Consider the following 13,176-nt stretch of genomic DNA (forward strand, 5'->3'; position numbering starts at 1 on the left):
GTTTACTCATTATAAAGAAAGTTAGCATTTGTATATTCAGCCATTTCCAAAAAAAAAAAAAAAAAAAAAGGAGGTGGGCTCAAAACTTTCTCCATTATCGAAATGAAATGTTAAAAGAAAAAAAAATGTTTTACATTTTTAAATTTTGGAAAAAGGTGAGTGGGTGGGAGTATACTACCTCCTCCTCCTTCCATATTGAGGAGTTTAAAATAAACAGCAATCCACTATTTGTAAAGTTTGACGTGTTTAAAAGTATGCACACACACACACACATATATATATATATATATATATATATATATATATATATATATTTGTCCTTTTATCTCGATGATGCTTTCATGTTGACCGAATGCTTCTCCTAAAAGAAAAAAAATAATTCTTTGAAAATATAAAGAGATACAATAGTAAAGAATAGTTAGTAAACAATGGATCTTATTATCTATTTGTTACATGTCTTATATATACGCACACACTATATATATGCTGACTGTACCAATAGCAGAAATCTGGCTCCTAATTTTATGTCTTAGTGGTAACATGCCTTGTTGGAGGTAAATAAAAGTCATATATATCATTCAAACACTACCATGTTTGAATATATGTTTAAGTGTTACTGATATTCATTTAGAACTGCTTTAAAGCTTCACAACCAAATTGTGACCAAATTTCAAACAATTTTTACAGTTCATAGGTCACCTGTTCAGTTATATTTTAAAATAAAAATTTTCAATTTTCATTCATTAAAACAAAAGTTACAATAAAATTAATGGTGTTCAAAAGTCTTCAAAATAAGTAAGGAACGTGAGAGATGGTTTCTTCTGATTGGCTGTTGGTTACCATAGCAACTTTTTTTGTCATTAACACCTTCAAAATCATAGCAGGAATGTCGCTTGCATTTGGGTTATATAGAGAGAGTTAACAAAAGTGATGCTGTTTGCCATGCTAGGGCTGATAATCTTTTCCTTACGATGGCACCCGTTAATTCTGTTTCTCTCTTTTTTGTGCCTTCTTTCTGTTTTATTTACTCAATTTAAGTTGGTAATAATTTTTTTTATGGATTGCTGACAATACGTATGATATTGAACACAAAAAAGAAAATATTTCAAAGCAAAGCCTGGAAAAATCATGGATTATATAAAAAAAAATGTAAGCATGAAAAGTAATATGATAAAGATTAAACTTAGAAAAGTAAAAGGACTAGTTGTTAAAACTGGAAAAGAAAAGACAAGATATTCTAGTAAAAATATAATAAATTTATAACTTAAAATATTGCAGTATTAAGAGTTTTTTTTAAATTCAATTTAACATTATACATAAATTCTTAATGCTGCAATATTTTTATATTTATAAATTTATATTTTTACTAGAATATCTTGACCATTTCTTTTCCAGTTTTAACTAATCTTTTTACTTTTCTAAGTTTAATCTTAACTATATTACTTTTCATGCTCGCATTTATGTATATTATATATATATATATATATATATATATATATATATATATACACACACATTAGTTTATAGAGAAATAATTGCTAATATAGAACATTTTTAAATAATCAACTAAAAATAAAAATCAATCAAATCTTTATTCTGCATGCAATAAAAAAAGAATCTTGAAAATGAAAGATAATCGTATTATAATAACATAGCTACAATTTATAATTTTGCAAACCCAAATTAAAAATCCAAAATAAGTGTAATCCAATTATTCTGTAGAAAAAAAAAAAAGTCTGCAAGTGATTAATGAAGAGAATTTGTGAAAGTGTTATGTCCATATGGCCTATTACAATTCAGACTATTTCTTATAAGAGCATTGAATCTTGACCAATTCACCTTTTAGAATAACCTATAAAAATAAAGCCATTTTCTATTTATTTAATTCTTGAATTTCACTAGTTTTAAATTAGTAATACACACGGACGAACAAAACGCTTTGGATAATCACAGATTTCAAGGTAGTTCTACTAAAATAGCCATATTTTTTAAATCAAAGCACTTTAAGTCTTCAAAATATTACTGTTTTGTTCGGAAATGAATATACTTTCAAATGAATTAATAAATATGAATGTACATTATATATTTTAAGAGTTTTAAGCAAATAAAGTGATAAAAATGTGAACGTCATAAAATGGCGTTTTCGGTAAGGTTTTGTAATACCCCACCCCTTGATTTCTAAAGGCTTGTACCACGATTGTATGAAGAATTTCGTCATGAAATTTGGGAACCAATAAGAAGAGGTGTTAATCTGAATACTGTCAAGCTCCCCCCCACTCCTCAACGAAATACCTCTGTAAGCCACATACAAGCGTCTAAAACAAACAAACAAAAAAAAAATAGATCTTTCCTTAAAGAAAAATGCACATGATTTATCTCCCATAAAAAATAAATTGGTTAACTGTCCTAAAATGCTAGAATGGCCTGGAAATGGTGAATTATTTTACATTATATTTTTGTGAAAGTACCCCCCCCCCAATATTGTTTTTGTTGGGTTTTTTCTGTCAAGTCTTCAGTATGTTCACACATAATTTTCCTTAGCCCTACAATTAATTCAAAGTCCAAATGGCAACCCTCCCCATATTCTCATTGCATAAAAACCCTCTTAAAACCATACATAATCGTCTTAAAAAAAAAAAAAACATACAGGATTTATCTCCCATAAAAAAAACAAAAACAGTTAACTGCCCTAAAACGCTAGAATGACCTGTAATCGAGAATTATTTTACATTAAATTCTAAAATGATTTATCTTTCATTAAAGTTTTTCATGGCATTTCATACATAATTGCCTAAAAAGGTAGAATCACATTTTGGAGGGGGTGGTCAGAAGGGGTTGGATGGGGTTAAACAGGTGTTAATCTACAATAATACCAAAGAAATATTGCAATATATTCATTTTTAAATATTCCTATGTTTAGATTTAAGTTTTTTGTACATAAAGCACATTACAATTCAACTTTGAGTTCTCCAACTTCTTTTCTGTTTATGGATACATGGCATTTTTAAGGAATTGCAGCATATTCATGCACATTTACTGTAGATTATTTGGAAACCATGAACTTTTGGAGATTTTCAGTCACATATTCTGATTCCTAGTACAAAAATACACTTATATGGTAAATTTCATTGCTTAATCTTGTGTTTTAACAAAGATATAACATTTTTACTGAAAAAGTAGTAAAAATGTGACGAAAATGTGGTCTTAAAGAGGGGAAAATATCCAAACGTGTGAGGTACAAAAATAGTCATAACTTCCTTAATTTTAATTGGATTTAAAAAATTTAAAAAGATTCTTTCTTACCTCATCAAGCTCTTTCTAAGTATACCAATATTGAAATATTTTAAGCCATTTCAATTTTTTCATGTGTATTGCTAGTTAAATATTACAATCCACAGGGAACATGAGTTGGAACAGATACATCAAGAGCATTGCCAAGGCTGCTGTGAAGAAGGTGGGCTCTCTCTATCATGCTAGAAAGTTACTTACGCTTGAAAGTATCCTGTACTTCTACTAGGCCCATGTATGAAGTATTGTTGTCACATTTGGGCTGGTGCATCTGCTGCTGGTCTCTCAATCCTGGACAGGGTTCAAAAGAGAGTCAACAACCTGATAGGTCCTGAACTGTCATCTAAGCTTTAATCTCTGTCCCATCAACGAAATGTTGCATCCCTCTGCCTGTTTTACAAGTATTTTAATGACGGATGCTCTGACAAACTACAAGCCCTCATACCCTCTTAATGTAATTTCCCCCCGACAAACCCAACAAGCAGCAAGTCCCATCCCTACACAGTAGAGATCCCTAGATGTAAGAAAGCCTTCTGCGCTAATAGTTTCTTCTCCAGAACTGCTAGACTTTGGAACTCCCTTCAGAGTTCCTGCTTCTCCAACTGTACTGACATGCAGAAGTTCAAGTGTAATGTGAACAGACATCTTGCTGCCCAAACTACCTATATGTTGGCAACTTATGTCACTGGTAGTAGCCTCTACATCAAATGTGGCACTGTGCCTTGTTTGGGGTGAAAATGTAATAAAATAAAATAGACTAACCACAACATATCCTTTCATTTGGATTTGTTCATTTCTTTACAGCATTTCATGAACTTTTTACACTGTTTTGCATATATGATTAGTTTTCATATAATGAAGTTTCAATTTATACCAATATCGGCAAATTCATAGATTCATTATAATAATTATTTACTAAAATATTTCCTCTGATGAAAAGAACATTCTTTGAAACTTTGTGGATTAAGGAAATCTTAATATTTATTTTTAAGTATCCTGTCGAACAATAAATTCTTGTAAATTTTAATTTACAGTCTTAAATTGTGTTTATATATATATAGTGTACACACATATACTAAAATTAATTTGATTTGTAGATGAACGAAAATGTCATTCCAAAAATCACATAAATTGATCAAGTAGTTATTTTTTAACTAAGAAAATCAAATTTTATGAGGGAGCAAGACATTGTGTTTTGGTCTGTCCTGTTTATTAAAGGGAGATAATTCGAACTACCTAGATTTTTAAAATCAATCCTGTAATGTTTACAGTATATCATGAATTACTAAAACTCATAAAAAATGATTTTCTATAACAAAAAAAAAAAATTATCAATTTATGTAATTTTTGGATGACCATCTGCATTTTTTTTTTTTTTTAAATTAGGTTGAATTCTGGACTTACACCAATGTTTTTAAAAATATAAGCTTTGTATTTGTTATTTTTCTCAGCATATAGGTTTTGGAAATCCCTACTTAAAATTAGTTACATCTATGTCTAGAGAAAAAAAAAAATTGGAGAAAAATCTTTTTAAATTTTTCCTTTCCATTATGACATCCGTTTCTTGCCTTTTAAGAAATGTATATATAAAATTTAAGGATAAAATAAAATTGAACAGAATGTATAGAAAAAATAAAATGAAAAAGTGAACAAATCACAAAAAATATTTTAATTAAAAAACATATTTTGATTCAATTACCGACAGGTATTTTTTTGTGATTTTTTTTCTTTTATATTGTGTGGTTTTATCCATTTTTATACGTTATTATAAGATTGAATGTAAGGATAACATAGGAAAGAATAAGACAAATGAAATAAAAAATTCAGCACAAAATGTAAAATCAAATGAAAAGCACATTTGTAGACTAAGAGTTAATTTTCTGGATTTTGTCTTTTCTATTTCTTGTTATATTTTATTTTTTCTATACAATTGAAAAATACAAGAAAACTTTGTATAGCTATAGAAAAACATGACAGAAATCACTAAAAGATACTTACAAATCAACGTCGGCAGGTTACCAAGCTATAAGAGAGCTCATTGGCTTCTTGGCTTGAGCCTGCTGTCCGCTAGAAGTATCCGTATCAGAATTGCAACCTGAAAGTTAGAATTTTTTTTTGTAATTCAATAAAAGTGTGATTAAAAGTCAAAAACAGTTAAGATGGGATAGGGAGGGGTAAACTGAATTTATGACAGATCATAATTTTTGTCCCGAGGTAATATTTTTAACAGAGGCTGTAAACGTCAGTCTTGTCACAATTTTTACATAGAATTTTGAGACACATCTGTCCATCTTTTCCTTCATTTTGTCACACTTATGTTTGAAATTATATTTTATTACTGCATGCAGCACATTTTATGAATATCTGTTCTTATTTTCAACTTGTAGAAGAAACTACTTTTTTTTTTTTCTTTTTTTTTACACAGTGATCACCGCTTATCAAGGCCCGGAAGCCACCCAGGGATAAGGGTTATTGCAAGTACATTACGTTAGTGTGGAGATTATATGAAGTGTTTAATTAAGGCGGCGGTTCATATAGAATTTGTTAACATTGGACTTGAGGACATCCAAGTTGTAGTCCGGAGGGAAGCAGGCAGACGGAACAGAGTTCCACAGGCGTGCAGTTCTAAGAAAGAAGCTTTGTTCATGGAATTCGCGTTTTGATTTAGGCACAGATATAGAGTGGGGGAAATTTTTCACAGTGGATTCAGCTAGACGGGTGTTTTTCGTGAAAGATTGGCGAGGGGGGACCAGAGATTGGAGTTCAGACGAGCACCTGCCATGGAAATAACGATAAAACAAGGATAGGCTCGCAACGTCTCTTCTGTGGGAGAGAGTTTGCAGGGTAGAGAAAAGGGCATCTCCCACTAAGCCACGAAGTCTATTTTGTACTCTGTCAAGGCAGGATAGGCTGTTTTTAGCAGCTCCTGCCCAGATATGGTAACAGTATTCCATCCTTGGACGTACTTGGCTTTTATATAGATATAGAATTGCATCAGTAGTGAGATATCTTCTGGAGCGGTAGAAGGATCCTACCATCTTTCCAGCGACCTTGGCAACAGACTTGATGTACGTGTTCCATTTCAGATCAGGAGTAAAGGTCAAGCCCAGAAGCTTGTCAAAACACAGGGCCTCACCCAGACGAGAGCCATCCATCACAATTGATGCCAGCTGGGGATCAGAGCGTTGATGATGTAAGGATAGGAGTTTGGTTTTGGATGCATTAAAGGTAACCAGCCACATCTTCCCCCACTAAACCACACGCTCGAGATCAGAGGAGAGAGAATCAGAGAGAACTTTGTCATTTACAGCCTTTGATGTGTTGCCGTAGATGGTCGGTTCATCAGCATAGATGTCAACGAATGATTTAATTATGTGTTTAGGGGGGGTCATTGATGTAGATCAGGAAGGGAGTTGGGCCCAGGATTGATCCCTGAGGGACTCCAGCATTTATATTGTAGGCCTCCGATTTTTGTCCATCTACCACTACTCTTATGAGCCTATCGGAGAGAAATGATTTAATGATTGAGAAAACATTTCCAGTTATACCGTAGCTGGAAATCTTGTGAAGTAGACCCTTATGCCATACCTTGTCGAAGGCCTTTTATATGTCAAGAGCAATTGCCCTAGAAAGGAAGCCTTTGTCAAGAGATTCACTAATCCTGTGGGATATAACTGTCAGCACATCTGCGGTAGATCTTGCAGAGCGGAAACCATATTGTGTGTCACTAAGAAGGTTATTCCTGCTGAGGTGGTTGACTATTTCTCTATTTAATATGGATTCCAGCAACTTACTCATAACACACAGGAGACTTATTGGTCTGTACTAAGAGGGAGATGACTTATTACCTGAATTCTTAAATACAGGGCAAACTTATGAGGTCTTCCAGGGAGTCGGAAAGCACTTCTCCTTAAGGCAGCGCTTAAATAGTTTCGTAAGTATGGGAGCAAGTTCTGGTTGAAGCTTTTTTAACACTATAATTGGGATGCCATCAGGGCCAGTTGCTTTACTGGAATCTAGGTTCTTGATTAGCTTGGCGACCTCATGCACGGATATTTGTATGTTACCTAGCTTGTTCTGTGTTATAGGAGGAAATATGGGGAGTTGATGGCCTTCGTCGCATAGGGTAGAATTAGCTGCAAAGTTCTTTGCAAATAGTTTGGCCTTGTCTGACGCTAACGAGATGACCTCTGGTCCATTGATAATGGTTGGGATAGAACGCACACTTCTGTTCAGGATCCTATTTGTTATTTGCCAAAACTGGTGGGATCCAAGCCACTGATCAGCTACCTTGGATTTAACAGACTGGGCATATAGCTCTCTTGCATTTTTTATTACTCTTTTACAGTGGTTGCTGGCAGACCTGAAAGCAGCTTTAGTCTCAGTGCATCTATTACGTTGGTAGCTATGGAAAAAGTGATTTCTGTGCGCGATAGCAGTAGCACATTCTGGGGAGAACCATGGCTGGCTGTTAGGTTTTTGTTGGAATTTTTTAGATGGTATGAATTGGTCTATGCCTACAATTAACCATTCGGTCAGATCTGATACTATAGAGGACACTTCCTTTTTAAACATGGAGTGCAGAGGTAAATCAGATATGAATGTACGGAAGCTATCCCAGTCAGCCATAGAGTATCAGTATACAGTACGGTGGAGGGGTACGTCTGATGGCTTCTTACATTTCGTTTTTATCTTAAATGATACGACGGAGTGGTCGGAGGATCCTAGAGGAGAATGAACGGAACATGAACATAGTTCAGGGGAAGTTGAGAGAAAAAAGTCTAAGAGGCTTGCATATTGACCGGGTGTATCGGGCACACGGGTAGGTTCGCGAACAATCTGAGTGAGGTCATAAGCAATGGCAAAATCATGAAAAAACCTTCCCTCATCATCTGTCTTATTTGAATGATTTGAATGGGTCAGCCATCCCACGTTATGGACGTTCAAGTCACCACAGATGTGGATGTTAGCCGAGGGATGTGAAGACAGTGTGTGGTCTATTTTCTCAGATATGCTCTTAAAGATAATAACTCCGCTGTTGTGGGGCCTATAGAGGGCAAATATAAATGCAGTGGTGTTAGCAAGTGCAACCCTGAAGCACATATAGGGTAAATTAGGATCTTCTCTAGAGATATCCCTGCCACACGGGAAGCCATCCTTAATGTAGGCACATATTCCATGCCCATGGCGATCTTGGGTGTCAGATTTAGCTGTTAAATTAGAGTATCTGTTAATTATGAACTCATCTAGGGAAGTGGTCGGCCCTATTCCAGTTTCACTTAGAAATACTATGTCCGGTTTCGTCTCCTGTAATTGGGTTTCAACCTCTGGAAGGTTGGAACGTAGACCCCTGATGTTGGAGAAGGAGACCTGGTAGTAGGGGTCTACGTTGGAAGATGGGGTTCTAGGTTTAATCGAGTTTTTATTCTGGAGATATTTCATGTTGAGGTTTTGGGATTTGTGGAATAGGTCGGCATACTTGGTTAGAGCAGTACAGAGAGGGAAAGTAAGAGAGAAAAAGACGGGAATTTTTTTTTTTTTTTTGTAGCACACGAAAAGGTAAAGCCGTAACAATTACCCACTAGTATGGCATCGAGAGGCCCCACCAGAGACTACTGCATGGTCCAGATCCACTCACCAAATGGCAATACAGCAGTCCCAGTACTTTGCGCCTGCTGATAGGACAGCCTCCTTAGTGGTTAATCCAAGGTTCGGGTCCATGACCATCAGGCGGATAACGTCAGCCCAGACAAAACGTTTACCTCCAGCACCCTTACTAGTGACATGGCCACAAGGACAGACAGAGACAGAAAAAAATCCGACATCTCAAACTACTGGTCACGAAGTACTACCGACCTTTAAGCAACTTTTTCTTCACCCTTTGTCAGAAAAATCACTCACTGAATGAGGACTGAATGACAAAATAGGAGAAGCGAGAGTTACTGGAGCTGCCGATAACACATTCACTGTATTATCTACTCTCTATTAAAAAAAAAAAACGGGGGGGGGGGGGAATGAGGATAAGTGACTTATTTATATCTAAGTAGTAAGTCCGGTGCTAAGTTAACAATTCAGGACACTTTTGATGATAATCTTCCCTCCCATATTAATAGGTGGAAGTTTGTCATTATCTATCGAGTTTGAATCATTAGAGTTTAACCTTATAATTAATTAAAATCCAATAATTAACTATTATCAATTTGTAAAGTAAATAAACACAAAATTAACCTGTCCTCTTTTTTGACTTGGATAAACCACTATCAATAATTTCCCACACTCTTTATCTGTGCCTAAACCTAAATGTAGATTCCACAAACAAAGTTTTTTTCTTAGAACTGCACGCCTGTGGAACTCTCTTCCGATTGCCTGCTTTCCAGCTAACTACAATCTGATTGTCTTCAAGTTCAATATAAACAAGTTCTTGATGAACCGTCCCCCAAAGTAATCCAATTTACAAAATTCCCACTACTTATGTGTACTACGCTATAATCACATTGACTAATGTGTACCCATTAACCCTTATCCTCGAGTGGCCTCCGAGCCTTGATGTGGTGATTCCTGTGTAAAAAAAAAAAAAAAGTCCTCAACATCTACATCTTGGACTGATAACAAAATAACATCACTTGTTATCAAAATGCACACAAACGCATGACAACAGCAAGTCCCTATAACCTTGTCATTTCTCCATCTCTCCTGAAAACTAGCCCTATCTAATAATACTAAAACTGCAGTGCCAGATATACTTTTCAGTTTTCCTCTTCTTTCCTTATTCTGCTGGCTATTTTATTTTTACTAACAAGAGATGCTTGTTTTAATGTCACCTATTTAAAACGATATTTCATATTCTACAGTTATACCCCCTCCCACTAAGCCTTAAAACTTTTATGCAAAATGTCCAACCATAAAACATTTTATATCAATCCACGTTTTTTCTGTACTTGTCCACTAAATGTTTAGAGTGATCTCCCCTTATGCAAATCAACAAAACCACCAGATTCATTTCAACAATTAACTAAGATTCTATTAAGTCAGAAAGTTTGCCTAACAAATACCATCGGCTTTGTCTCAGATGTGTGCTTACTTAAATTTTTGTGCAGAGTGATGATTGCATATTTTTTATCAAAGGTATTATACTCATGTCACAACCGAAAATCACATAAGGCTCAACCCTTAAAAATTAGAGAACGTGGTATCCAATATTTATGAATTCCTTTGTTCTTGAACGACTTTTGAATTTCAACCATTTCTTAATTTGTTTAATAAAATAAATAAAGCAAATAAATATCCATAGCATCAAACCAATCTAGGAGCAGGTAATATTATTCTACTAGTAAAGATAATCGTGCGGGACTTCGCTGTACGCTTGGGTACCCACTTCAATGTTGTAAGAGCAACTATTTCTTAAAGGTATTTAAACCTTTTTAACTACTCCCTGAAGTGACTGAAATTCAACTATGAACTCTAAAGCAAATAGATTATATTACAGTTGACATATTGTTACACATAAAAATTGAAACAATCACAAAGAATCCCAATGGTTTGTTTCATTGGTTGAGGGGATGGGGTGGAGAAGAGTGATCTGATTCAAATTGACCAGCACCATGATGGCGGCCTCCCCGAATGGTGACGAACCCCAACTTGGTATGCACCATCCCTAGGTGGGGGAGTATATGAAGAGCCGCACTAAATATGACCTTAACCTTTGACCTTGAAAAATGATGTGCACCATCATTAGGTGGGAGACCATCATCATGCCAGGTTTGGTCATGATCGGTCGAGTGGTGTGGGCTATAGGAGAGTTGTATACGCAAACACACAAACGCTACTACTTTATATATATAGACAATATATGATAGTCCCTCTCCATTGGAATTACTTCACATGATTTTGCTTTAAGTGGATAGTATATTATAGTGAAGAAGATCCACTCTCTTTATCAGGCAAGTTATGACTATACAGAGACTTGATTTCGCCACATAACAGACCTATTTGATCATAGGTGTATTTCAGAGATCTTTCTCATAAATAAGTTACCTTACCAAGGCTTTTGTCTCCACTACCAACTTCACCCATAGTTTGAAGGAATAGAGTTGAATTTGCAACTTTCCAAAGAAAATTACTAAGTAATGCAGTTGCCTTAACAATAATTTAACATAGGTCTTCACTGGTAACCACAACCATCTCTAAGCTTCTAATACATAATATTTGAGAAGATGTCAAAGAAAATTCATAGTATTAATTCTGCTATAAATAAATCACGATTATACAAATATTTTTTAAAAGCCAAATAAATGCAAAATTAATACAGGGTGACCCAAAAAAAAAACAAAAAACAAAAGAGGCCATCTGGAACATATGCTGTAGAATGGAGAAAAAAAGAAAAAAAGGCCAAAGACCGTAGTGTTTTGATGTGATGTTTTGAATATAATAAACTAGTTATGACCAAAGTTTCATTTAATTCGGACAAAACAGTAAGAAACAGGGGCCTAATTAGAGCTGGGGACCGTTTTTTATGGGTCACCCTGTATTACAATATAAAAATGCCTTACTTCCATTCTGATGAAATGTCAGCATCAATGTTCCACGCAGATCAGCATTTTTTAGTTCTGTCCGTTCATGTTTCAGTCTCTGCTGCAAGATTTGCTGCATTAGTTCTCGCCTAAAACAAAACATTTTTTTTAATTTAAAAGAATATTCTAAGAATCATATTAAAAAAAAATGGTGCTAGTGCACTTACTGATCCGCACTATTTTTTAAATCATATTTCCAAGTTTAATTGAAGTTTTATGATATGTTTTTTTATTCAATTGTAAGATTAAAGTATAGAATAGGTACAAAACACCCTCCCCTCCCCATGTTAAGAATGGCTTTTTAAATAATAACGTTATTATTTCAGCATGGATCAATAATTGCACTAGTACCAAAAAAAATATCTGAAAATGAAGTTTTTAATCACTCATCTCGACCATCACCGACATTTGTTTTTCTTTGGTTTTCTTTTTCTGGATGTATCGTTTTGGAATCGCTGAAAGCGCAAGCACTGGTTTGCAAGTTGGGTGAAAAACAAAACAATACAGACGATAAAAATTATGGAAATAATATTTAAACATGATGGAAAAATGAAAAAAAATTATTGATATACATTAACATTTCATCTTTATTTCAAGACTTCCTAGAGATAATTGATTTACAGAAATAAAATATAAGTACAATATTTGTAATTATGTTGTGCATTTGTAATGTGAAAGGATGTTTTTGCTTTTTTTTTCTAAAAACCATTAGAATTCAAAATATGTAATTGTTTTTTTATTCCATTTTCACCTCAAACAAGGCACAGTGTCACTTTGATGTAGGAGCTACTATCAGGGACATAAGTTGCAGGGATACTATGTAGGGAGTTGAGCAGCAAGATGTCTGTTCACATTACACTTGAACTTCTGCATGTCAGTACAGTTGGGGAAGCAGGAACCTGGGAGTTCCAAAGTCTAGCAGTTCTGGGAAAGAAACTATTAAAGTAAAAGGCTTTTTTACATCTAAGGATCTCTACTGTGTAGGGGTGGGATTTTGCTGCTTGTCGGGTTTGTCAGGGGTATTTACATCGTGGGAGTACAAGGGCTTGTAGTTCATCAGAGCATCCACCATTAAAATACTTGTAAAACAGGCAGAGGGATGCAACATTTCATCTATAGGACAGAGGTTGAAGCTTAGATGACAGTTCAGGACCTATCAGGTTGGCGACTCTTTTAAACCCTGTCCAGAAGCGAGAGACTAGTAGCAGATGCATCAGCCCAAATGTGACAACAGTACTCCATACATGGGCGAATGGTGGCCTTATAAAGGTACAGGATACTTTCAGGCATAAGTAACTTTCTAGCATGGTAGAGAGAA

General features: G+C 34.7%; 1 protein-coding gene across 1 annotated transcript in view; it reads right to left on the bottom strand.

The window, feature by feature from the left end:
* Positions 1-222: 222 nt before the first annotated feature.
* Positions 223-13,176, bottom strand: part of LOC145288033 (protein aveugle-like) — a 35,794-nt gene continuing 22,840 nt past the window's right edge. Inside the window, exons 5-7 of the mRNA XM_080136045.1 lie at positions 11,838-11,947; positions 5,287-5,383; positions 223-361 (exon numbers count right to left, since the gene is read on the bottom strand). Of these exons, the coding sequence (XP_079992171.1) occupies positions 5,304-5,383; positions 11,838-11,947 (190 nt within the window). The 3' untranslated portion in view covers positions 223-361; positions 5,287-5,303. The remainder of the gene's footprint in view (positions 362-5,286; positions 5,384-11,837; positions 11,948-13,176) is intronic.

The sequence above is a fragment of the Euprymna scolopes genome, chromosome 11 (genome assembly GCF_053919585.1).
Source record: "Euprymna scolopes isolate OS-2025 chromosome 11, ASM5391958v1, whole genome shotgun sequence".
Lineage (NCBI taxonomy): Eukaryota > Metazoa > Mollusca > Cephalopoda > Sepiida > Sepiolidae > Euprymna > Euprymna scolopes.